The sequence below is a fragment of the Nelumbo lutea genome, chromosome 7 (assembly GCF_056320005.1).
Source record: "Nelumbo lutea isolate HS-2025 chromosome 7, American lotus-T2T, whole genome shotgun sequence".
In the NCBI taxonomy this organism is placed as follows: domain Eukaryota; kingdom Viridiplantae; phylum Streptophyta; class Magnoliopsida; order Proteales; family Nelumbonaceae; genus Nelumbo; species Nelumbo lutea.
The window spans coordinates 2,819,285-2,846,846 of NC_142690.1; the positions used below are offsets into that span (position 1 = coordinate 2,819,285).

Genomic DNA, 27,562 nt, shown 5'->3' on the forward strand with positions numbered 1-27,562 from the left:
CGATGCTTAAGTCAGAATGTGCGAGCTGAAAGTGATTAGAAAGCAAGAGAGATAGTAAGCAGTAATTGAAGTCCTCGTGGGCTTCGTAGAGTAGTTCAAAGATCATTGCTATAATAGAATCTGTTTCCACGTTAACTGGAGATAACATTATCAATTGATGAGGTTAATCACTTCCGCCCGAATTGGACGGGGAGATAATGCTTAGTTGTTACGAGGCGTGATCCCGAAAAATTTGGGAATCGTTGGGAGTGACTTTTGGGGTTATATTGAGGGCAGATTGGTATACCCGAATTGGTTTCTACCTCAAATTGATGTTCTCGAGTTAAGGCTTGTACACTTTGAATTGAATTATGTATTGGTGTCGCGACTTGGTATCGAGGTGCCCTTGGCTCGGGATGATTTCAGCTTGAACCTTTAGTTCGGGGTAGTAGAGTATCACTTTGTAACGAACTGGCTATGCCGAGTTGGCACCTATGTTGAGTCATGTCCACGTGTCGCCTTATTATGAGGTCGAGCTAAATCACACTCCATCAACACTAGACACTATATTGACACGTTTTAAAATTAGGAGATCAAAATGAGGATAAACCCAAAGTAGACGATACTAATCTATAATTTTCCCTATGTTATATTAGTAAAGGAAGGAATAAATGTTGTTTTTAACATGGTTGTCCAAACTCCAAAGTGAAACCATATAATCCTTAGTGACTGGTAATTCTCATTACCGATACATGATACATACATCTTTCTTTACTACAATGACAGATCCTTTCCACTAGCACGTCACCATATGTTAATCTAATCGCCTGAGATCAACTGCATATGATATTTTTGACCCCATGCCTTTTTCTCTTTCTTCTTTACTCCTTCATCGGAGGACAACTAATTAAGGTTCTCTTTCTATTGTAATTTCTATGGCTTATAAACTGTTTTCATTGAAACTTTTTGAAGTCGGACCCATTTTGAGTTCTGCCGAGATCTGATCCTTGCTTTGGAGCTCCTCTATTACACCCTAATAATTCACGGGATGACTTGATGAGAAGTCCCGATCCAGTGGGTTTTACCTTTAACTGAAGGAGGACTACTGCTCGTTTTTATCCTCCCGAGGATGCTCTTTTTAATTCTGTTTTCCTTGTTCTTTACCCTTTTTGTTCCTCTAATATTCTGCCACGTGTCTATACTCTGACCACTATTGCTCCAGGACGACGGCCGTCTGTCCATGTACTTAAAATTTGGTAAGTCCAGAATCCAGCGTCCAGACGATATCTCCTGGTCCTGGTCCTGGTCATGGTTATGGACAAACCCACCTCAAAAACCGTAACTCAGGAGGAATTCAAAAGAAACATTTAACACTGCATCCCTCAAGCTGAATTTTCTTCTTCTTTTCTATCGTTAGGGCTCACACTAATTTACGATCAGGACCACTAGATCAGGGAGGGGAGTTTCTCACTTGCCCCGAAAAAGTGGGCTGCCGCAGTGCAGTAGCAAAGATTGTTCAATTAGATAGATGCAATTCTCTTCTGTTCTATGTTCAGTATTGCGTGTGTGAAACCCAGATGCGAGATCGATGCCCATAAATCTCCAAATAAATTATTCAATAGAAAGAATAACAACATCAACAAAAGGATTAAAGAAGCGAAGAGAGGAGGAAGAATGGGAGATCACTTCGACAATCAAAAGTTGATAAATTTATATCCTCTAGTCCTTGCATGCTTGGTGTAATCAACCAACCAAAATAATAGAATTGAACAAGAAAATGACAAAGTAGCAACAGAAATACATCGCTCAAGCGCTCTATATCTATCCGACCAAAGATTTTTCGATAACATTGAGAGATGAAAATAAAGTTTCATACTATTACGTTGTTACTAATAGTATCAGTAGTAGTAATACTAGTAGATGGTTGTAGATTTACCGGTGGTGCTGGTGCATGGTATGTTTGGCCAAGCAAACTGCTTATAGATCGAGCCTTCACCATACCAATCTTCTTTCTCTTCTTTGTGATCGTTAATGGCTTATCCTCCTCCTCCTCGTCTTCTTCTTCTCCGTACTCTTCCTTCAGCTCCTCCTTAAACTTAAATCCCTTCAGATGTAGCTGCGATGTCGAGGATGACGACGACGACGATAACAGACCTCGTTCTTTTTCCTTCTTGGGTCTAGCCACTGCAGAAGCGCGACAACGAACGCTGCTCATGCTCCTCAGCCTTCCCTTGCCCAAGTGGTGCTCGCAAAGAGAATAACCAACCAATGTCTGTTGGCAACACCTCCATCCCCTACCATTAACACGACTGCACCTCGAGCCTTCCATCAGCACACCACTGTTTCCTCTCTTCTTCATCAAGCTCGTACCGTTCAGTTTAATACGATCGTACTTTCGCTCTTCGTCGTCGTCCTCTACTTCTTCTTTTTCGTCGTCGTTCTCTTCTTCCCCTTCTTGTTCATCCTCGTTTTCAACTTGCTGATGAACCCATTTCTTGTTTGTTTTCGTTTTCACTCTACTCTTCATTTTCTTCTCTTTCTCTGTCATCGTATCGCCATTTACCTTCCGCTCGAAATCCCCCCTTCTCTTCTTCAACGGAAATACCTTCTCTCCGTCACACCATCTCCCACCTGTGCACCGACAACACGATAATAATAATAATAATAATACTAATATCAATATCAACAACAAGAAAAGAAAACGCAGAAACTCGACTCAGATTGTAAGGAGAAGTGTTCAATGTTCAGGCAGAAAGCTAATGCATACATATATACCTGGACGAGACCAAGACGATGACGACACTGATGAGTTGCCAACTCCAGCAGATGTCGCTGCACCTGGGTAGCTCTCATTTCTGGCCACAAGTAAACACACATACAAAACGCACAAGGCGCATTAAAGCCCGGAGAAGCACAGTGATGCTAAGATGCACCTCTTGACAGTTACGAGGTACTCGACCAGTAAAAGAAAGAATCCACGACACCCCACCACCACCGCCACCTCCTACAACCACCACCTCAAACCCTAGTCATATTTACTTCATGGGTATAAAATATTTTAATTTCATTTACTATTTTTTAATAATTAATAAAAAATATAAATATGGGTAGGCAGATAAGAGGAAGAAAGAAAGAGATGGATGATGGGACGGGATGGATGATGTGAGGATGGGGGCATGGATGGATGGCACATCCGCACATGATGATGGATAAAGGGAACCGGAACACCATCATACATGCAACTATGCATCTACTCGTACAACCAAAATAGCATTCTAGTTGTTTACCATTATCATTATCATTATTATTATTATTATTATTATTATTATTATTATTATTATTATTATTATTATTATTATTATTATTATTATTATTTTCTTTTTACTCCGGCGAGGAAAAAGAAAAACAGGAAAATGACGAGTTTACCTCCGATTAGTCACAGTAGGGAATCTTCTGTCGTCGGCAGCTTCTTCCTCTACCTCGCCGGATTGAGAGTCCTACAATATTAGCCGACAAAGTGAGACCCGAGTGCATAATAAATCGTTGCACCAGGTCGAAGGATGAGAAAGAATAGAATGAACAGGAGGGGGGTGGGGGGATTAGCTAATGTGCGCGGGTGAGTGCCGGTTATTAGTGGGAACTGGGAAGACGAGCAAAAGGGGTGGCGGTTTTGGATCACCGGCCATATCGGAAGGCCAGTGCAGTTCTAAAATAGAATTTGAAAGAAAAAAAAAAAGGACAGAGAAAAAATGGGGAAATAATTTGACTAATCCTTACCTGTGTAAGACCGGGGTGCATGGAATCGACCTTGTTCTTCTTCGTGGGTTGCCCGGATTCATCTCTCTCGCTGCTGCTGGAGCAAATCCAGCCGTTAGCTCCTTTAACCATGGTGAGCTGCAGATCCGAGGGATGTCGATCCTCCAGTTTGGGGCGGGTGAGGGATGGATTGGGAGGTGAATCGCATGGGAGACGGAGGTGGTGGTTGTTGGTTTCAACGAAGCGATCGGGGTGGAGGTGCAACGACCCTGGAAATGGTCCGAGGGGTGACGAAAGAGGTGGTTGGGGTGTGGAAGAGGGGGGATCTGGTGCTAATGGTGTAAGTTGAGGAATGGACGATGGTGGTGCTGGTTGGGAAGGCCATCGCTTTCGGATCCTCATCGATGGAGGCTGGAGATACAGAGACCAGGAGAGAGTAGAGGTTGCACAGAGGGGGAAAGAGATAGAGAGAGAGAGAGAGAGAGAGAGAGGAAAGGAAGACGAGAGATGGGTATTGCAGGGTGGGATTGTGGGAATTGGGCTTTTGGGGAAGATCACTGAGAGTGCAAAACCCCCCTAAAAGGGAATAAGAGACGGCTCTCTCTCTCTCCTCCCTAAGTCCCTCCGGTCTTTTTGGGCGTGGTTTCTCTTCATTTTTTTTATTTTTTGTTGCACCACACAAAAAAAACACATACACTATACGCAACGCGCGGAGATCAGACATGCTCCTCACCGACGGCGCCTCACACCGACCTTACAACAGGTTTCAGCCGTATATTTGTAACATCTCTCCATGAATTCAAAATCTACAAGTATAAATTATAAAATGTTACAGGCAAACAGCTGAAACGTGATATAAGATCGATGTGAGGCGCGGTCTGTTAGGAGCAGATTCGAATTCGAGAGTGTTAGTTTTTGGCTGCACGGTCACACACGTGTGAACAGTACGGTTGGAGCAGGTAATGGCACTCGGTTACCGGATGGGCCGGTCTGGGAGTACGGTAGAAGGAGGTTACGGATCAGGGTGGAAGATTTTTTCTCTTCTTTTTTTTTTTTGATAAGAAAATAAGTGGGGACTGGGGAGGAGGTGAGTGTTGTTTAGATTGGTATCTTTTATGGGTTGGGCTGGGTGGGTGGGTCCAGGATCAGGAGGCCGACATGCACGTCGGAGGTCCTAACTCCTAAGGGCACTATCGCTGGTCCCTCATCCAATTCCGCCAACCCAATCTCACGACCGGTCTGTAGTAAATTTTTGCTCTTTTGGTTCTCTCTCTCTCTCTCTCCGAATCAATGGTTTATGTTTAACTTTTAACTGCACAATTTGTTACCAGAGGTTAAAAGGAGGGAAGGAGCGATACTAGTTTGTGGTAATCCAATATAGATGGTACTATCACTGTGTTTTTTATCTATGCTTTTTCAGTACAGTGGAACTCAGGTTCAGGAGCCAATGAGATGAAATAATTGTGGCGAGTCGGTAATAACTGAGAAAATGAGGAATTGATCCTACTGACTTGGGTGTAGAAGGTGGCAGCCATGTTACTGGGTAAAACCTACGAGTATTGATGTCATGAACATGGTTGGAAGTTGGGACAGACTTGGGAAAAACGAAAACACATGACGAATGCAGATCATGCTCTGGCGAGTTGCACTGGAGATGTATTCCTATGGCTGCTTTCACTCTCACTCTCACATTCACAGCTGTCCTTGTAGGATGTTGATGTAATTAAAATTACCGCAACACCATCATTTAAAAAGACACAGGCACCCTTGACATATTAACGTAAGAAAAAAAAATTAGGAACCGAAAGTTAAGACCATAGTTTATATAACAAGTCAGTCCCCTGCCCAGCTTCAATCTTTTGGCATCACATAGAGCCGGTAGGGATAAGGACACATTTCAAAGGACGTAGATGAAAGTAATAAGAAATGATCATCCCCTACAGTTGCGACAAGGATTAGATGATAATATTGATGATCACTTGTGGTTTGTATAGATATAAACAAGTTTGAACTGTTTTTAATATTCAAGTCCTGTTAAGTTACTTTACAGTGAGTTATTCGGGAAACATTTCTAGAACTCTAGAACAGCAGTTACAGCACTGCTGGCTAGAAATTACTTTTTCTCAGTACTGTGCAAATGCACTCGATTCTTTTAAAGTTGTTTGATGGATCTAATAGCCTGTAAAGTTCAGGAATGCTGGACATGGTTGCGCTTCGTCTGCCTGATAAAATTGGTGGAAAATCATTTTCAATCTCAACTATATAATAGACCCCATACTGTAGTTGAGATGGTCACTAGGCATCACTTCGATTACAGGGTACGTTGTGGGATCAAACCTGCGTTGTTGTATGTTCTTTATGGTAAGATCGTGGTTCTATCCCTATTCCTCATTTTCAGATATGTAGTTTATAATTAGCGGGGATTGCACGCTGGGACCCGTGCAATGTATAGGATTTATTAAGTTAAAGATAAATAATCGAAATATGTAAGAATATATAATTATTTTATATAATAATTAATAGTTATTTATATTTTATATATTATTTTTAATATTTTTTTATAATATAAAAAAACAATAATTATTTATATTTTATATATTATTTTTAATATTTTTTTATAATATAAAAAAACAATAATTAATTTTAGATAGAGTTGTTTATCAAACTTAGGGATGACAATTTTCCCCATTTCCCCAATACCCGTGGGGATCCACTTGAATGGGGTAGGGATGGGGATGATTTTCCCCTTGCGGGGATAGAGATGGGGAAATTTTCATTCCTGTTGGTGAGAACGGCACAGAGATGAGGAGAGCACTCCTTGCCCCCTATTCCATGGGATTCCCGCTAATATATGTATATATACGCATATGTTTATGTATGTATATATATGTATACATACGTCTATCCCTTCTCCTTATTTCCCATAATATAATTTATAATACTAGAAAAAAGGATAAATTTCTTAAACTACTGGTTTCAATAATTGACTAATTCACCATTGTTGTTTACATATTGTCTTAAAGTACTCCGATTGTTTCGAACAATTATCTAAAACCTCCCTTACTATTAATTTTTCACATGTGACATCTCGTGACTGATACATTTTTGAATATTCCTAAAATACCCTTTGCAATGGTTTCGCCGTTTCTGTCTCATCCCTCACCCCGTTGTGATCATCTTCGATTTCTTTTTGGGGCGGACTCACCATCTAACATGTTATATTGTTAGCTCGGCATCCCTATTGCATCGTCTTCTCTACTTCCGGAGCTGTCAACTTATTAGTGACCAAATTGCCTATGGTGTGACGTACCCAAGAGAGATGACCCCAACGGTCCCAACTTCCTCGCTTCATTCCCCAAAGTTCCAAACTCCCCGACAACCCCTGGTGGCGGCTTTTCCCCATCTATCATACCTATGTTCAAGGCTACCCGGGTTCAAAATTCATAAGAGATGGCTTTCTAGCCAATTTGGCCAACTAGGAAATCATTTTCAATTTGATCAGCGAGTTAGAGAGCATCTAATCACATCAGAGAAGAGTTAGGCCACCATCGGATTTGGGTCCTGATGTAGTAGGCACATTAGGTAAGCACAATGAGTGAGCACCTAATAACTGTGTGACACCTGTCCCAGTTAATGTGTTTTTCATCTAAACGTTTTTTTTTTTCATTAGAATTAATAAGTAATAAATGAAAAAGGGGAAATCGTAGAGGAGAAGAGACGTATTTGAATCAAAATTTTGGCCTGAGCAACGATGTTGCAAGAGACTTTTAATCTGATCTGATATGAGATTGTTAGCACTCGACTGGTGATGACTTTCTTGGATTTCGGTTAGGATAGCCACTAGTTCGAACACCAGAGTTCACAAAGTAGGAGCTTGATTGATGATTAGAATGACAGAGCAACGACAATGGGGTGATAAGAAGGAAAACTAGGGAAGTAAATGGGACCTGGAGAGGTTGGGTTTTTGTTAAAATCGAATGGGGAATCTAAGAAGGATTGCATCACTGTAAGTCATCTATTCTTGTCGATGGGGAACAGTGAACATGGAGAACTACGACCGTAGCTCGTGGGAGGAGGAGGAAAATGAAAGAAAAAAAATAGAAAAGATAAGGGAAGAAAAGAATGAGGGAAAGAGATGGAGAGGATGAGAGAAGAGGGATCATCAGGGAGAAGCTAAAGGTAGCCACTGTTAGTTCGCCTTTGGAGGGAGAAGACAATGAACAGTAGAAGAAAAAATAATAAAATAATAGATAATTCTTGTTTAACGGAACAAAAACGTTTAGATGAAAAACACATTAGTTGGGATAGATGTCACATATTTATTAGGTGCTCACTTATTGTGCTTACCTAACGTGCCTACTACATCCGGATCCATCGGATTTGGGCAATGGGGCCACTCCCTCCTAATGACACTTCATCGACTGGAATTGGTGGATCCAAATCCAACTCCGTTGTAATAGGGACATGGTGACTTGGCTGGATAGATGTGAGGACCATACTATGGTTTGCATGTGCTTTGGGAGTCTATTTGTGTTGAGTAATGAGCATAGGTGTGGCAATTTTCCCCTTCCCTGACGGGTACCCGGGCTCCCCAACCCAACGGGGATGGGGATGGGGGGTACTTTGGCGGGGTCAAGGTCGGGGATGGGGAATGCAATCCCCGTCCCGACTCACCCTTGATTAATAAATATATAATATAATATTATTTATTATTCATTTATTTTTAAAGATTAAAACTTAAAAAACACAAACACTCATAGTCGAAAGACAAAGAACTTTGAAGTCTGAAGTGAACTGTGAACCCTAGTCTTCTTCCTTCATCTTCGTCGCTGATTCACTGACCACCATCGCTGTCGCCACTGTAGTTCTTCTTTTGGGTACGACAACATGGAGTTGAAGAAGGAGAAGCTTGTGAGGTAATTAGGGTTTCTACTTTATTCTCTTTCTAAATTTCATTTTCGATTTAATCTTGGCAACTTTTTGGTATTTTGTATAATGGGTATCAAACTTTTTAGGTTTTATCCCGATGGAAAACAACTCCCTGAATTCGTATGGAAAAAGGCGACTCCCAGTGCCTTGAAAAGCCATCTCCAATTTACAAGGTTTTCAGCTCTTTTGCTGAGAAGCCATAAGCTTTTTCGAGGATGCGGGTCTCCGACGAGGAATTCATCCCCATCGGGGTTGGGGATGGAGGGGGATTTCTTTCTCTGATGGGGATTGTGGACGGGGATGGGCGGTGATTTGGGAGTCGGTGTTGGAGATAGGAAATGTAATCCCCGCCTCAAACCCGCCCCATTGCCATTCCTAAATGAGCAGATGGAGGCAATGGCCGCTAAGTGGCTATTAGTTTGCGTGTTGCGTCAGAGAGGCCACCGGCGACACCATATGCCATCTATGGGGCACGTTTTGGTGTGGATGAGGCGAGATCTAGTGCTACTGGTGTAAGTCGAGGAGTCGAACATGACATTACGATGATCCATCACCTTCTCATAGACTTCCTTCTGCAAGTGTTTGGGAAAAAAATAATATGGAGCATTGCCATTCCAAATTTGACAAGAAAATAGCAAAAGATAACAGAAAGCCCTAAAAATGTAAAAATCAAAATAAAAAAAATGAACACTTGAGAAGAATCGAAAGAAAAGGCATGGCGCGTTGAAATCATGATAGATCTCAGTTTTCAGGCACTTCAAATCATATAGGGACAGCGGCGGAGAAAGTGACATGGAATGTGAGTCATTTACAACCAAGCACATCCCTTCCTTCTTGTTCATATCATAGCAGTTTTGAGCTTCCATCTTGTTTCAGTGCTTCCAATCATTCTGATCAGAACGTTGTTTTAAGATAAGTTGCTTGACCCGTGTATCTCTTCCGGTGAAGGTTTTGACAAGAAGGTCACCTTACCTTTGACTTTGGGTTTTCCAAACGGTTTCCTGAATCTATAGTTAATGTATGGGACAGATTTCCCCTCTGTCGAGGAGCTCCGGCTATTCTTCAAGTTTTTGATCAATTGGGTTTTATTTTGAAAATTTGAGAAATAGTAAAGGATAATTTTGATATTTCATTTTTTTTCATTAGTCAATAATATCAACTATTAGAAACGGTAAAGGTACTTTAAGATAATATATAAACAATAACATAGAGTTAGTCAATTAAATAAACCATAAGAATAATTTAAAAAATTTGCCCCAAAAAATCTTTGTTTTCAGCGGTTAAAAAAAAAATAATTCTCATATTACGTTAGGGTATCAATTGGATTAATATTTGGTGTCAAAATTATTTAAAAGTGGATAAAAAGCCACAAATTTAATGTAATAACATGGTTGATTTTATTTTAGAAAACAAAAATAATTACCACATCAGTATAAAAAGACAAATCTGTCTTTGAAATTCATAACATTACAAGCAAATCAAACATGTCAAAACATCCATGCATCTTCCCAAGTTGATTCCCAGGATGGAAATAGCTATATTCCCCAAGACAATACATGTCATATGAAACACTACAATATGTATCGAATCTTGATCCTCCACTAATACAAGGTGCATGCATGCATGTCAAATATATAATATATGTTTCCATCTGACCAAAAAGTTTGGGAAAAAAAATCCTTCAACAGGAACTGTGTGACCAAAAATTTGTCTTTGTACGTATTTCCTAATTCGAATAAGAAAAAAGGTCTTGTAATTAGTACCTGTTTGGAAGGGTCAGTTTCTCTCGTTCTGAATTAGACCCCACATGAAATTTATAAAAGTTGTGTTTGGTAAAAATGGAGAAAATCAATATTAACGTTTAAAAAATCCTTCCACACGGTCCCTTAATCAAATCATTAGGGCTGCTTTTCTAGACAATTTAGCCTATTTTCAGTCACATACAAATATGAGAGATGTTTCGGATGCTATAAGGTTGGTGTGAAAAAGAGAAATGCTCTTAGGGCCATTCCATTGAGCGAGCGTTGGCCGATGGAAAACAAACGACCACCATCCCCATTCATTTTGTCATCAAATTTGAGTTGTTTTAATTTCAAAGTTGAAACACGGGCAGATAGCGTGCCCGACTGCCCGCGGCTTTGATTGTGATCTACCGACTAGACTGCCATCTCAAGGCTGAAGGCTGATGGCCGAAGGAAGCCAGCCAATTAAGCTTTAATTCTCCTCCCATTAAAGTAGCTATTAGACGCTTGTTTTAAACTTATTGGGTATTTGGCAGATGATGTTAATAACGGTTGAATGATGCCTGCTGCTTACTTTAATAAAAAATAAATTTTCAATTTATAATGTCTGAAAGTAAAGGGACATGGGCTGCATCCTGCTGCAGGGATGACGCAAGTTCGCCCGCCCATGAATGAATCGTGGAGATGCAACTTGAATTGGGAGTTGGGAGAAAGAAATCAAGACTATCATTATTAGCATAATAAACCCGGGTCAGGCCCCGTTTGGAATTTGGAGCCCGCCTCAATTTCTCCTGAACATTTTGACCCCGACCCATACCATGGTTTTTAAAACTGGGAATCAGTCACTTGACTGGTTTTGTTTTTTCTCAAAACCACTTTTTTTCTCTAAAACCATTGATTTTGTTCAGCAAATCGCTGAATCGGCCTGAACGGTTTTGATTGTTTTTTCAAAATTTTTTAATTTTTTTTTATCAAAATGGGCTAATCATTCAAATCAAACGGTTGAACTGTTTAAACCGATAACCAGACCCCTAACCAATCATTACAAGACTATCGCCAGCTATGGACTATGGTCCGATTTTAGATTTCTTTGAAATGGAAAAAATCACCCTCAACACATTTCATTTAACGGTGCATGGAATTAGACTTTGGTGAATGCTGAATACCGCATTGGCCAGCTTTAGATGCATGTACTGGAGCTATAATCTCTTCTCTTTACAGATAGACTGCCACAACTGGTCTAATTCTAATGGTGGGCCTGTCATTTTCACGTCCCTCTCGTTTGTTCCTTTTTTTTTTTTTCTCTTTATCCTGTCTTGACACAGAAAATAAGAGAGAAACAAAAAAGTTGGAGGAAATTCTTAAGAAACTTCATAAAATTTGTTTCAATTTTACTACAGTGCAGCTGCAATAATGGGCTGTATGGTAAGGCCAAATCTATTTCCAACAACCATGTTTGTATTAATAAAACCTTAAAAGTAGATAATTTATCAAATCCACATGGAGTGTTTGGTTATATATGGTTTTGGCTTTACCATATTGGCACCTTATAGAGAACCTTCTACAGGCATCCCACTTTCACTTCTCAGTGTGTAATGGGGTCATTTTCTATACTTGTCATGCGGAGATGTTCCCAATACATGATTGGGATGCATTGTGGAGCGTGCATGGAATACATTTTCTAAGAGTATTCATGCAAATTCTTACAATACAACTCTTTTTTTTTTTTTTGATATCTTAAAAAATAAGTCAAATATAACAAATGGTAAAATGGTAATCTATTAACATTCATTAGTATGTTTAACGTTCAAATTACTGACATGGGATTCCTTGAACTGTTTAAACCATTTATTGATCATACATATATATATATATATATATATATATATATATATGTGTGTGTGTATGCATGCATAAATTCAAAACTAAACAACTGATAGTCAATAATATATTGTAGGTATAGTAATACAAAAACATGCCATTTCGCTTTCATTGAAAGACATATCAACAAATCATTCAATTAAGCAGCATCTTCAAACTGCTTCTATATATACTTAGCACTATAGTGTAGAAAACAAAAACAAAAAATTCATAGTTAAGACAAAAAAAAAAACATAGAATATACAACGAAGCTGACACATGAACATGAAATAAGGGATGCCATCAACCCCTTGTGAGCTATGATAACGAGTTCATGAGTTTGGTCTTACTTTAAAGTTGTTTTCAATAACTAAGAGGACTTCCAACATTGAAAACTTAAGGATTCATTCTAAAATTAGCCCCCTTATGTTTATACAACCATCATCCTATACTTAAGGTTGTTTTTCTTTGGGGTGTACAACTTCATCGATATAAAAGTCCATGGAGTTCAATACTGATGGTTTAAAATCTCTTAATCATTGTGCTTTGAAAAATGTGATTATCGATGTAAAATTTTACTGTAAGTGATTTACGATATAAGTGGAGTTTTATATAATTACATTGATTTACAATATGAAATTCCACTCCATCTAAATGTTAATAATATAAGACCGAGAGTGGAGTTTAAATGCCGACAAATCTAAATCATGAATGAAGTTTAAATATCGATAAATCTAACAAAAATAAACCGATGGTGGACTTTTACATTAATACCGATTTACACAGCAAATAAATGCAGCCTAAAGGTAGTGACACTTAACCTTGAGCTTTGTTTTACCACAAAAGACCCGATGATCTTCTACATTTCAGCATTTTGACTGTCATTATCATTTCATCAATTAATTTTATGAAATATTCTTTTAAACATATCTAAAACCCCATGCTATATATCTTAATTTTATGAAATATTCCTTTAAGCATTTCTAAAACCACAAGTTATGCTTATGTTGTTTTATTAAATCACTTTTTCTTTACTTTTTCCAAAATTTTAACTCTCATATGTATCTATCAACTATTTCTAACATTTTAAGAATGACGAGTTTTATATGAGAAAAAAACCACTGTGCCCCCATCAGGCTTCTTGGAGTGTTTTTCCTGTTAAAGGATTCATTATCTTATGATTAAACTTGTTCATGAATAGGGTTGGGCTTTGTATATGTATCAACAGAATACACTCAGGCCTGAGCCCAAGCTTAGCCTGACCATCAGGCCTAGGTCTTAAGCCCAAGCCCGACCCTCATATAAATCCTGAAACTCGGGCCCGAGCTCAAGGTGGGCCAAATATTTGAAAATAGATTTTTTTTCTTTTTTTATTCAATAAAAAAATATTTTATTTATATAAAAAACCTTCAAAACTAAAAAATAATAAACATCTTACTATTACTTGGAAAAAATAGAAGAAGAACAAAGAAAAAACAATGTATATATTTTTTATTAAATAAAATATATTTTTATTATTTAATATATAGTATCAAGTCGGATTTGGGCTTGAGTCAGGTTTTTTTTGAAAAATCCCGAACCCAGTGTGAAAAAAATCGAACTTAATGCTTTAGGCCCAGGCTCAAACCTGAACCCACAGGCCTAAAATTATGACCAAGCCTGACTTATAATGAGTCCGATCCTTTAACAGGTCCACATATGACTGCTAAAAACTAATGATGTATCTGGGGCAGATTTTTCATAGTTGAGATCTCCCGCCAACAAAACATGTTTCAACACTCTCTTTCAACATGATATGACATTGTACATCCCACCATGAGATTGGAACCCATCATGAATCTGGGACTCGCAATTTATGAGATGTGTGGTATCAAATCACATTGGAAGGATACTCATATTGAAGATCTGAACGGGATAGAAAGTAGTGATATATATTGCATTGTATTAAAGGGCTTTTACAGTTTCGGGTGTTAATGACCCTCCTAATGTATCATTTTTTTTTTCTGATGATCACTACAATGTAAAATAATTTGAAGGGTTTGACTACAATGCCGGAAAGACATGATACTCGAAGAAATTACAATCAATCGGCGGATATCATTAAAGTAGCTAGCAACCAACCAAATGGGTTTGTAATTGGTAAAAGCTTTTCAGGTATCGTAGTTTTTCCCAAATATGAAATATCAAACTGAAAATATAAAAAAAGGGGGAAAATAGTCATTAGAAAATGGAAACTCACGATGCACATTTATTGATATTTTAAACTTGCACGGAGCTTGTTGAAGCACATTTAAGAGTTAAAAACCAATTGGAATCAATAACGTGCATTGTGATTATTGTTTTCCTGTACGTTGAATGTGATTTCGGGGCTGATCATTTTCAGGCGGCTCCGCATAGTCCAAAATTTTGGGTTTACGCCTATATTTTGTGAGTCCGGATTTTTTATCCAGAGCAATTCTGTACATACCTACCCACATAACATTGTATACACATGGTAACTGATGGAGTGTGATCCGACCGGTCTTAGTTGTCCGCGGCCTTGCTTTCGAACGGGGTAGCAGGGAATCTAAAAACGGAGAAGATGGGGAAGTTTCGGGGGGAACCCGGTGTAGAGGCTCCGAAACTCAAGTTAGAATCCTTCAAAAGCAAGGTAATACCAAATAGCGCAAAGTTTTTCCATACCTCCATTGTCGGGGGGCAGGGGGCTCTTATAATCGCTTCGTGCACTCGTCCCGAGGCCCTTGTCAGGTCAGGTATGATTACCCTTGTGCTTGTCAATTCGGCCGTCGTCCTTTCTGCTGAGACAAAACCGTCATTGCCTAACTGTCATCTAACTGGAGATGGCGGTGTCAGTGGCGGTGGCAGGTGGCTGTTCAGGGTGCTGCCATAAACGTCAGATCCCAAGTCAGTCAGGTGCGGCGCCCTTGGGCACGAACTTCCTTAGTGTCAGGCGTGGTACGACTTGTTTGATTTTGGTGCCAAGTGATGCGAAGTGCTGAGTGAGGCGGTCTTGAGCTCGGAGGTATCTATAGGGCAGGTCAGTTTGGCGAAGTGTATCCCGAGCTGTTACAAGGTCAGTTCGGCGAAGTGTATCTCGAGCTGTTACAAGGTCAGTTCGGCGAAGTGTATCCCGAGCTGTTACAAGGGGTGAGTTCGGGCCCCCGGTAGGGAGTTCAGTCCGCTCGTGTCCCCTTGTTCCCGCTTAGGCTTGGCCCCTTTTGCCGAGCTGTTGTTTCTGCCACATGTCACGTAATAGAGAGGTCGGGCCAAATCTTCCTTCATCAATTGCCCCCCACTCCTTGCGCTGGGGGTCTTGCCATGGTGCGGGGAGTTTCGCGAGGTAGCAGGTGGATTTGTCCCGTCCTTCGAACCTTCACTCCGCGAGATGCTTTTGCTAGGGTTCTTTCGGTTTTCGAGAAGGCTGGAAACGTGCTTACTCAAGAACGCTGGTGGTTGTGACAGCGCGCGTTTTAAATTTCAAACCAATTCGCGCCGCTGGGACGTGACAGCGGGTCATTTCAAAAAGGCGCGCCACTGCTGTACGTGCGTGGGCGATTGTCAGGGAGACGTGTGGCGCGTCAGTTTCGAAAAAGCCACGTGTCGAAGCGACGTTGGTTTCAAAAAAACGTGCGCTGACATTTCCCTTTTTTCGGAAAGACGTGCGCCAATCACGTCTCGACCTTAAGGGTTGTGCGGTCGGTAAGAACGTGGGCCGTCAGATTGTCTTCGGTCTGCACGGTCGATTCTTGGTTACTGTAGCTATAAATAGTGGGGGACCCCGGTTGGTTTGTCACTTCTGTGGTTTGTCTACTGAGTTCGCGTCCAACCTTTCAGCTCGCGTCCAAGTCTTTTCCAGCTCGCGTCAAGGCTGGTTATACAGTCTTCACGGTTCTTTGGCTTGTTCTTCAAACTTTCCGGTGAGTACTTTCTTGAATCCATCTTTTCCCCAATGTCTAGCTTTGATAACTCAGATGATTCTTCGAGTAGGGCCGACGTAGGTTCCACCAACCGAGCCGTGTCCCCAGACTACCTCAGTGATCTTGAGGTGGAGCTTGAGGACTATGAACCAGTAGGCCGAGTCGCTTCGGGCAGTTTGGCGTCTACCTCCCGCCGAGGTCGGATGCTAGACAGGTTTGGTCCTTCGACCATGACGCATGAGGGGCTTCAATCCATACTTCTGTCTTACAATCTTCCTGGGGGGTACACATATTTTATTCCTTCGGGCAGCTTTCCTTGGGAACACGGTCCTGACGAGATCGTGATTTTTCGAGAGCAGCTCGCTGCGGGGTTGCGACTTCCTTTCCATCCCCTTCTCGTCGAAGTCATAAACCACTTCGGTGTCACCATTGGTCAGCTTCATCCGAACTCTATTAGGAACCTGGTGGGGACAGTTTCCCTTTTTTGCGAGCAAAACTTCCCCTTGGACTTAGAGATATTCTCCTCTATCTTGATGCTCAAGAGACAGGCGGGTTCTCTTCCTGGGGGGAGACGGGCGTATTACCTTTTTCCTTGCCAAGGTTTTAAGCTTCTGCACGATCTTCCTAATAAGGTCCCGGCTTGGAAGTGGGACTACTTCGGCGTGCGAAGTGCACAAGGATGGCCCTTTCAGACCGGGTGGGGTGAGGCTGCTCCCGATTTAGGCGTAACTCTCAATAAAGAGACGGTGAAGGGCCTCCGACAATGGGCACGGCAAGGTTTAAAGTGCCACCACTACTTAACGGAGGCCAAGCTTATTGCAGCCGGCCTGAGTTCGGGTAGGTTTCTAGCTATGCGGTTCTTACTTGCTCTGTTCTTTTCATTTTTTTTTCAATGTACTGTTTCTTGCAATGGAATGTCTTTTTCCTCTTGCTCATCTTCCCTGAACTGTTTCTTTGTCTGCCACTGTCTGGGTTATTAAATTTCCGCGGTCTTTTATGCCGCGAACTGGTTTTTTGCCGAGCTGATAATATGCTCTTCTTTGTTTGTCTACGCCGAAGTTCCTCTTGGCTTGCCTCGTGGCACCTAGGACCTGATTTCGTCCACTTCGCTTGGTGGTTTATAGGTAGTATCGCCTTAAGTTCACAACGTTCCATGCTCGAGGTACTCGTTTGCCTTCTAAGGTTTCGAGTTCGTATGCGCCCCCGAGCGCTCTTTTTACTTTATAGGGCCCTTCCCAATTAGGTCCAAGCTTGCCCATGCCGGGTTCGGGCACCATAATCTTACGAAGGACCAGGTCGCCGACTCGGAAGCTTCGTTGCTTTACTCTGCTATTGTAGTAGCGAGCTACCTGCTGCTGGTATGCCGCTGTTCGGATGTGCGCGAGGTCCCTTACCTCGTCCAGTAGGTCAAGGTTGGTACGTAACTCGTCTCCATTCGTCCGATCGTCGTATGTTTCTAATCGCAATGTTGGTATTTTGATTTCCGCCGGGATCACTGCTTCAGTGTCGTAGGTGAGGTTGAAGGGGGTTTCTCCTGTGGCTGCTTTTTCGGTAGTTCGGTGAGCCCATAAGACACTTGGTAGCTCTTCGGCCCACAATCCCTTAGCTTGATCCAGACGTGCTTTCAGTCCGCGCAAGATGGCTCTGTTCATTACTTCCGTCTGACCGTTTGCCTGCGGATGCGCGACTGACGTGAAATTTTGCCGAATCCCCATGTTCTAGAACCATTCTTGGAACTTGGTATCCTCGAACTATTTGTCGTTGTCGGAGATTAGTACCCGAGGTAACCCGAACCGACATACTATGTTCTTCCAAAAGAAGTTCTGTATGTTTTGAGCCGTAACAGTTGCCAGAGGTTCGGCTTCTATCCACTTCGTAAAGTAATCTACTGCAACAACTAAGAATTTTCTTCCGCCTGTTGCTGGTGGGAATGGCCCTAGGAGGTCGATGCCCCATTGTGCAAAGGGCCATGGGTTGGCGAGGTATTTGAGGTCGGAGGTAGGTTGATGGTGGATATTAGCGTGCTTCTGACACTTGTCGCATTTTCTGACGAGCTCGACAGCTTCTGCCTTCATCGTTGGCCAGTAGTATCCTTGTCGAAGTGCCTTTTGGGCGAGTGCTCTGCCCCACAAGTGTCCGCCGCACAGGCCTTCATGAGTGTCACGGAGTACGAACTCGGCTTCGGCAGGTCGTAGGCAACGAAAATAGGGGAGCGTGTACGACCGTCGGTACAACCGTTCGTCTATTATGACGTATTTGGCCGCCTGGTGCTGCACCCTCTTGGCCGCATTGCGTTCTGTAGGGAGGGTTCCGTCTATCAAGAAGCTCGCGAGTGGATCGATCCAGCTCGGCTCTGCCTCCAAGACGGGAGCGACCTCCTCTGTCCCCCCGAGAATACTAGGCCGAGGTAAGTCCTCTATGTACACAGTTCTCATATTGTTGTGACTTGTACTGGCTAACCGGGACAAGGCGTCGGCCTCAGTGTTTTCTGACCTCGGGATTTGCCTGATGATGTGTGACTGGAAGTTGAGCAGGGCTTCTTTTACTTTGGCCAAATATGCGATCATGGAGAGATTGCGTGCTTCGTACTCGCCGATAACTTGGTTCACCACAAGCTGAGAATCGCTGCAAATGACCAAGTGTTTTGCCTTTACCTTTCGCGCTAGGTCCAGCCCGACGATCAGTGCTTCGTACTCTGCCTCGTTGTTGGATGCCGCGAACTCAAAGCGTAGTGCGTATTCTAATTTTGTGTCGGCCGGTCTTAGCTGTCTGCGGCCTTGCTTCCGAACGGGGTAGCAGGGAACCTGAAACGGAGGAGATGGGGAAGCTCTAGGGGGAAACCGGTGTAGAGGCTCCGAAGCTCAAGTTAGAATCCTTCAAAAGCAAGGTAATACCAGATAGCGCAAAGTTTTTCCATACCTCCGTTGTCGGGGGGCAGGGGGCTCTTATAATCACTTCGTGCACTCGTCCCGGGGCCCTTGTCAGGTCAGGTATGATTACCCTTGTGCTTGTCAATTCGGCCGTCGTCCTTTCTGCTGAGACATAACCGTCATTGCCTAACCATCATCTAACTGGAGATGGCGGTGTCAGTGGCGGTGGCAGGTGGCCGTTCAGGGTGCTGCCATAAATGTCAGATCCCAAGTCAGTCAGGCGCGGCGCCCTTTGGCACGAACTTCCTTAGTGTCAGGCGTGGTACGACTTGTTTGGTTTTGGTGCCAAGTGATGCAAAGTGCTGAGCGAGGCGGTCTTGAGCTCGGAGGTATCTATAGGGCATGTCAGTTCGGCGAAGTGTATCCCGAACTGTTACAAGGTGGGTCAATTCGGCGAAGTGTATCCCGAGCTGTTACAAGGTGGGTCAGTTCGGCGAAGTGTATCTAGAGCTGTTACAAGGTCAGTTCGGCGAAGTGTATCCCGAACTGTCACGTAATAGAGAGGTCGGGCCAAATCTTCCTTCATATGTTGCCAATGCAGTAGGTAATGCTTTGTGGGTAGACATGGGTAAGGGTTTTTGTGGGCGGGAGATCGGGAGTCATATTCTGTATTTAGGCCTATCCAGTCCCGAGGCCACAAATGATGGCTGGACATGGCCGCGCCAATACAATACTGTAGACCCGTCTCGGGCCCGGCCTGGCACACACACAGCCCATGTTCATCCATGGGGGGTGATTTATATGCCCGAAGCCCTGAACTGAATTGCCACATCAACCGAAAGAAATATGTTTGGGTGAAGTGCGTTTTTGCAAGAAAGATGGGCGTACTAAAATCAGGATACTCATTCTTCCTGATGTGATTTGACGTGGGTCTTCCGGTCTGGACTAGAATCCAGATATGCATGTCCCGAATCCTATCCGATCCCACACGCTCCGACGGTTTTGTTATTCTTGTTTCACTCTAAAATCTATAACTATCAGTAATGTCTCGATAACTGGTACTCTGGTAGAGCCCTTCCGTGGAGGCTAGAGAGGGGTAATGGGGTGTCCAGCTACTCGGATTCAGATAGCGTCTGGGTCAATTTCCAACCCACCTCTAGTGGCGACGGCCTAGCAAAATCGCATTCGCAATTTACAACCCAACCCGCTCCAGTGGCAAGAGTATGGTTGAAGGCGAGCCGGGGCCCGGAAGGCAGAAGAAAAAACGGAAATTTTGATGAAATTAGAATCTGCCATGACCATGTTCTCATAATCCTCCTCTATTGAACCACGGCGTAAACTCCTCAAGAGATTAGACGCCATTAGCCTCACATCCCCCTACCTCTCCATCTCCGGTGTACACTGCTCCCGGTCGTCGCCGGAACAACTCCAAATCTCCCACCGACATTGGCCAGGATTTTAGACCCATCGGCCCCTCCTCCCCAGTGAATCTTCCACCCAGTTGCCGCCTCGGGTCGAGGTTTCATTCCGAATACCTTCCGGCCCATGTCGGTCGACCAATTGGTCACTGTTGCGAATCCGGGTGTGTTTCCCTTCAATTGATTGTGGAGTTATCCTACCAACTCATGAGGCCGCCTCATCTCGAATCACGATATACGGGGGGCCCAGTTTCGGGTTCTAGGTTCCTACCTAGCAAGAGCATTCCCGTCGTCGTCCACCCCAAGGTTCAACTTCTCAAGGGTTTCTTTGTTATTTCATTTTTTACTTTCGAAAAATCTAGGCTGCTGGTTTTGGCAACATGTTGTTTTCTTTGATATTTAGGTCAATATACATGCCTGTATGCTTTTGTTATTCTATTTTTGGGTTTCAGTAGTTCAATATATGTTTTAAAAAATTAAAATGGGTAAATTTGACTATTTGAGGAAAGAAAGCTAGTCATCTTGATCTGCACAGGCCTTAAGTTAATTAGTATTAAGTGCATAAAATAGAAGAAAAATTTGTAGCTTTCTTATCCCATGAGGAAGTGAAGAATTTGTAAGTGACATTATTCAGTCTCACAACCTCCAGAAGTCATGAAACTCTGTCATGGTTTTTCTTTTTCCTTTTACATTTCCATTGGGCTGCAGTGAAGATTTGCACACAATAAATATTAATCGAACTTTATAGTCTCAGAGTCAGAGGGAGGCAATCTGACACCATATACGGGGCTAGAATATCAGCTGTGATCAAATACCTTAGGCCTACTGGATCCTAATGCACCAAGATGGTCTTCCCTATCATACTTGTGAAATCTTTCTTTCTCAAAACAGTCTCAGCATCCTCTAGAGTCTTTGGGAGAACAAAGCATTCATCAATCCCTCTTTTGGTCTTTTGAAGAAACAACATCCTTGGGGCACCATATTAGACACTCATGCATCTTGAAGCATTGATTAGTCCGACAATCTCTGGACATGCATAACCTGTATAATGCTAATACATTGTTGTACAACTTAGGTAATTTACCTACCCCACACCACCCTTCATGACAAAACTAACACGACTTCCATAATCCCATTGCCTATTTGAAACTCTCAACATGAAACAGAATCAGCATACCCTTCATAATGCCTTTCACCTGGGGACTATCTGTTTTCCATCCCTAATGTTATTTCTCGGTCATGATCATATTTCTGATGCCACAGTTAGTACCTTGCCTTTAGATTTCATTCACTGATCTTTCATCTTACCTTGTTTTAGGCTGCACACTTCCTGTCTTCAAAATCTGATTTTGATCCCTATAAGTATTTATGGTATTTATTTTTAAATTTCTCATTAATGTCTTTGGCTCTATGCTTTGTGAATAGTAATAGTTCTTCTTTACATCTTTTTCAGGAACAAAAGCAGAGATGATGCATTTGTGACAAGTAATAATTGAAAAGTAAGTACAGAGTTTCTTGTTTCTTCTGATTGTTGACTATATACATGTGTTATACATGTAGGTATGATTCACATGCTATCTTAACTATTACCTATTATTCTCAAAACTGCCCATCTGTTTACTGTACTGTCTTCCCTTGGTACCAATCAACTGCAAACCTAGGGCGTTCTTAATATTGTAAGAACTTTTCAAGTGATTTTTAACCAATAATTAAAAAGGTGAGGTGCATTTCAAGGTGTGCACCTCGCCTAGGCCTAGGTGTAGCCCCTTTGAAAAGGCATATGCCTGTTGCACTTTCCTGCATCAGATGAGGTTGTAATGCAGGAGCTGAAGAATCAACTATGGAATTTTCTTAAATTTTCTGTATTTTTTGTATATTTGGACAGTATGGGTATTTTCGTCATTTTAACTATTCCTGTGTGGGGCTTGGGCTATAACATATTGTTCATTGAATTCAGTAGGGCTTGTCTTTCAATTTTCAGTTTATTTGCACTAGTAGATAGAAAGTTATTGTGTTTCATGGTGCACAAGATAAGGAATGGCATTTTTGTAATTATGATGAACAGTATTCCGGGCCACACATGCCACTCTATAAATAGATATATTCTCTTCCTTTTGAAGCTAATAAATGAATGAAGAATTTTTTAGAGCAAGTTTTCTATATGGAGTGATTCCTACAAACCCTGGAGTGATTCTAGGACCCCTTGGAGTGATTCATTGGGGTTTCTCTCTCATTTCTCTTTCTCCACCCCTTCTCCTCCCTCCCCCCCTCTCTCTCCCCCCCCCCCTCTCTCTCTCTCTCTCATTTCTGTCTGGTGATAGTTTGTTCTAGCCCTACTACATCGGTTTTTGTATTAGAGCTAATGGTTAGTCACCATGTTCTCACAAAGTGACCGATTCTATGGGCCTAGGGTATTATTTAAACAATCTTATGTGCCTAGAATCAATGGTCATAGGCTTTTGAACCATATGAAGGGTCTATGGTTGATTTACTTGAGAAATTGGTGGAAGAAAGTAGATCTAGTAATGTTGGCTATAGGAGTAAGGTTTTCAAGAATGTTAGAAGAGAAGAGGGGAAGTGCTTAATTTCAAGGGAGATGAAGACAGGCAAGCATTCTTTAATTGGATTGCTATACTAGAAGAACATTTCGATTGGCATGACATGTCTAAAAAACAAAGATTTAGAGTTGCACACATGAAGCTCGTGGGTATTGCTAAAGTTTGGTGGAGAACTCTTGAGCAACGACTAGAAAATAGAGATAAATATCCTATTACCACATGGGCAAAGATGAAGAGGTATTGGCAAGAAAAGTACATTCCACAATACTTCCATGATGATCTATATGTGGAGTTGACTAATCTTAAGCAAAGTATGCTATCTGTAGTTCAATATATGCATAAATTTGATGAATTATATATTAGATGTGACATTATAGAAAGTGAAAGGCACAAATCAGTTTGTTTCATGAATGGACTAAGGGGTTATATCAAGAATGATTGTCTACAATTCAGATTTATGACTTAGATCATGCCTTTGAATTGGCTCTCAAAATAGAGAAGAAGCAGTTGATTATTACAAAGTATTTGAAGCCCATGAGAAGAAAGTACAAAGTTGAAGATAAAGAAGATGATTTTTCTTGCATGTTGATGCCCATCCTAGAGATAAAGTTGTGAATGAAGAATTTCAACCTATTTGTAAACATTGAAGATCAAAAGAGTGCAGGCCAAGAGAATGTTAGAATGGTCGAAGAAGGAACTTCCAACACCTATGGCCAACTTGAGGTTAATGATCAAGAAGAGATAGAAGTAGGGCAAGATGCAAATGTGTTGGTTGTAGTAGATGTTAGTAAGGAAGTAAGTCATGACTTTACCTTACAAGTTCAACTGGATCCAATTCAAGAATTACAAGTTGACATAGTACAAGTTCCACCAACATCAATAATGGTAGAAGTTCAAGATTTTGTTGAAGAACCAAGGGGAGCTAGACACATAGAGATGGACATTTCTCAACTAGAGATTGAAGGAAAAGTTCCAAATGTTGCAATTGAGATTTTGGATATGGAAGTTCATAGTGATAAGCAATGGGTGTCAACGGTATTCAAAAATCCAATTCGAATTCGAATAATTTGAATATCTAATCGGTCGAATTCGGATATAACCTGATTCGATTCGATAAATGTCCGACTTCGACCGAATACTTAATTCTTAAAAAAATTAAATATTTTATATAATTTATATATAATAATTAAATTATATAAGTAATTTATATATTTATATACTTTATATAAATAAAATATTTATTTTATATATTTATTTAGTGGATCTTTCTAAATTCCTTCACTTTATTGGCAAAAATGTGTTTTAGTAGATCTGATTCTTTAAACTTGGCCTGTATTTGTTTTCAAAACTGGAAGTTTAAGCATAAATACCACTTTTCTGAGGCACTATTGTGCTCATGAGGTTTCAGTAATAGTGTATACTTTACAACGTCGAAACTTCTAACTTGTATATGTGTCTTTGTGAAGCACTTTTGTATAATCTGTTGAGGGAATTGCTTGATTTAACATTTGAGTTTTTTATTGGCAGCCACGATTTGGAATGGCGGTAAAATTTCTCCCAAGACCTTTGCCTGCATCCGTGGCAAACATTTGTTTGCCTAAGAAAACTAAAGGTGATGAAGAGGAAGAAAAAAAGGTTGGTTCTTTTAATAATTTATTATATGGCACAACTGCATTCAAATTATTTTTGTTTCTTTATATTTGTTTGGTGTAATCACTTGTATGTTTAGGCATTGACCAATGCATGCAGTAGATTTGTTAAGTGAAAATCTTGCTGAGGAAGGTTCTTGTGTGGTAGCCAGTTATGATGTTCATGCTATGATGTGTATTATCCCTTTAATTGGAATCCGCTGTTAGAGAAATCCTCTACATTTAAGTTAGTTTTAAGCAGTATTTTAATTATTTGGATTGGTGACTGTGCATGCCACATTTAAGACATCTTGTTTGCATGAATGAAGACCAAGGAAGCATAATTTGGCAACATTTATTGATTTTGAGTATGGAAATTTCAAAATAAGCTGAACTTAGATTGAATACATGAAGCAATCTTTTTTTTTTCCTAAAAAAGAATGGCAAGTGGGGAATGAGTTAAACAATGGAAGCAGGAGTTTCCTGAAATCACTTTTCCCCCTGTTCATATGAAAGGGAATTAGCTGGATAGAGTGCACAGGTTCTTTGGAAGCATTGTGTGACTGATGAACACAGATAAAAGTAGATGGGTAACCATACTTGACTTGAGGAACAGGAGCAGATTGTTGTGCAATCAAGAAATGATACATATAAAAATGACTGTAGAGGAAATAAGGTTGTTGAGATCATCGGTACTACAAATAGGGATGAGCTTGGAAATAAGTATATTCTAAGAACCTAATTTGCAAAAATTGGTAACAAGTGAAAGTGGATCAAGAATGTTCTGCCATCTGAATCAAGGACACTACAATAAGGAACAGAATGTTATTCAATCATGAAATGACAACTAAAGAATGGCTCTAGTGGAGATAAGTTTGTTGAGATTAGTGATAATACAAATAGGGATGAACTTGGAAATAAGTACAGTTAAGGAATTTATGTTGCAAGAACTGGCAAAAAGATAACTTATGGACTGATATTTCATCCATCTGACATTAGGACAGTGCATCCCTCCATTTTCTAAAATCCTAGAAAAGGATACGGGTATGAGTATCCTATATAATATGCCTTTATGAATAAATTAATTTTAAAGCCATAGGCCCAGAAGTCCTGCTTATGATCACTCCTAATAAGAACAATGCATAACTGCACGATGTAGGTAGTGTGGTTTATGATACATTCCTGACTTACAATTACAACTATATTCTGTGTTGTAGCTTGTAGTTTTTTGTGGTTGAGTAGAAGGAAGATCAATTTTCTTCATTTGTGGCATTGAGATCTATTGGGATACACATGTGAGTTATGAGGAGTGAAAGAGTCCCACACTGGAAAAACGCAAGAAGTGCAAGGGACTTATATGTTATATACAGGAGGTGGCCCAGTAACTCAATAGCTTAGGATTTTGGGTTGCAAGTCATTTGTTTGTGCCTTATATATACAATTGGATGTTTTGTTACATTTGTCCATCATATGTTACTAGAAAAGACAGTTTGCAGTTTAGTTGTCCAATTTTTATTGATCTCCTTAGAGACCTCATACTATTTCCTTTCTTTTATTTGTTTCCAGGATGAAGGTTCTGTTGAAGATCTGTCTCCCCAAGAATTGTTATGGAGACATGTAAGACGTGCCAAAAGAGTTTGGGCTAGGTAGGCATAACTATTGATTTGAGTCAATTAAATTGCAAAGCGTCTCTTTATCTGTTTGCTTTTGTATTACAGTCACTGATTACATTTGAAGCAAATCAAACATGCACTGTTTTTGGTATGGTCGATGCTATTTCAATGTTATAAAGGTTTTTGTATGGGTGTAAACAGCAAGAGTTTGTGATAAGAAAAATTGCGAACTTGCCTTCTCGGAATTGTGCCTTGTGAAACTAATCATACAAGGAATTAGGTGTGTAGGCTTAAAGTAATTTTGTTAGGGCTTTAATATATGCTGCATATCTTTACATAACGGTTGTTGAGTTTATATGTGCAGATTAAGAGAACAATGGCTTCAGCGAATTGCATGGTACAGACGGAGACTTGCCCTTTTAATTCTTCCATCAGTTGAGTAGTGCAGAACAATATAACTGGTGGAAGTTGACTTGCTCTTCCAAATTTTGGTTCCAATTGGTCATTGCTTATACCTTGGGTAATGCCTTTGGCTGAGGTTCTATATCCAGCCTTGCAGACAGGAGGGAGGAATGGCGAGATAAATTTAACCTGCATAAATTTATGGGGTTGGTGGATCCAATTGCAGTGGGGCCAAAGGAGAAACTGATGGGTGGTTTTGCATGCGGAGATATATTTCTCACTTCTAATTGTTGATTTGTCCATTCGAATACGAATGGTTTTCTTGGTCCTGCATCTCGGCAACTAAGGTGTAGGAATTCCAGTTGCATCTTGCACTGTATTAGTAAAATGCCACGATTGCAGCTGTAAAATGGAATGATTATTATAAACTAGAAAAAATTCGTATTTGACATCATTTTGGTGAAGGGTTTTATACATGTTGTATTTCTGATTCCTTTTGCATGAATTGAACAATTTTATGAATGTCCTTTTTGCACATACGTATTCCGAGTGCTCTAGCAAGATTTCTTGTTTCTTATTTGCCTTTATAATGGATATTCTTTTTCAAAATTTGTTGTTTTAAGGTTATTGGTAAAAGCTAAAGCAAAGATTATAGGATAGTCATTTGGAATTTTCTCCTTGGCAAAATACAAAGATAAATTTGGATGTAGAGGGGGGAGAAGTGATCAGTAGAGAAAAGCTTTGCTTTTAGGTTTTAGGTGTAGTCTTTTGGAGTTTTTGTTTTGGACCTTTGGCCACCCAAGTTTGCTTTCAGCGCTTAGGGATCTACTTCGTGTTAGAGGACTTTCCGGTGACGAAAAACAAAACCGAAATTTCCTCGCCTTATTAGT

At 40.8% G+C, this 27,562-nt stretch overlaps 1 protein-coding gene and 1 long non-coding RNA gene across 2 annotated transcripts; one reads left to right on the plus strand and one right to left on the minus strand.

Moving 5' to 3' along the window:
• Positions 1-1,665: 1,665 nt before the first annotated feature.
• LOC148844637 (uncharacterized) lies at positions 1,666-4,374 on the minus strand. The gene is made up of 4 exons (XM_088953300.1): positions 3,757-4,374; positions 3,406-3,476; positions 2,755-2,834; positions 1,666-2,610 (listed from the first exon to the last, which is right to left on the minus strand). The coding sequence occupies exons 1-4, from the start codon at positions 4,135-4,137 to the stop codon at positions 1,850-1,852; spliced, it is 1,293 nt and encodes a 430-aa protein (XP_088809426.1). The 5' UTR covers positions 4,138-4,374; the 3' UTR covers positions 1,666-1,849.
• A 15,438-nt stretch (positions 4,375-19,812) lies between these two features.
• On the plus strand, positions 19,813-27,209 carry LOC148844638 (uncharacterized). Its single transcript, XR_016102600.1, has 5 exons — positions 19,813-20,777; positions 21,925-21,970; positions 24,557-24,664; positions 26,224-26,303; positions 26,635-27,209. It is a non-coding gene; the product is annotated as an uncharacterized LOC148844638 (long non-coding RNA).
• The last annotated feature ends 353 nt before the right edge of the window (positions 27,210-27,562 follow it).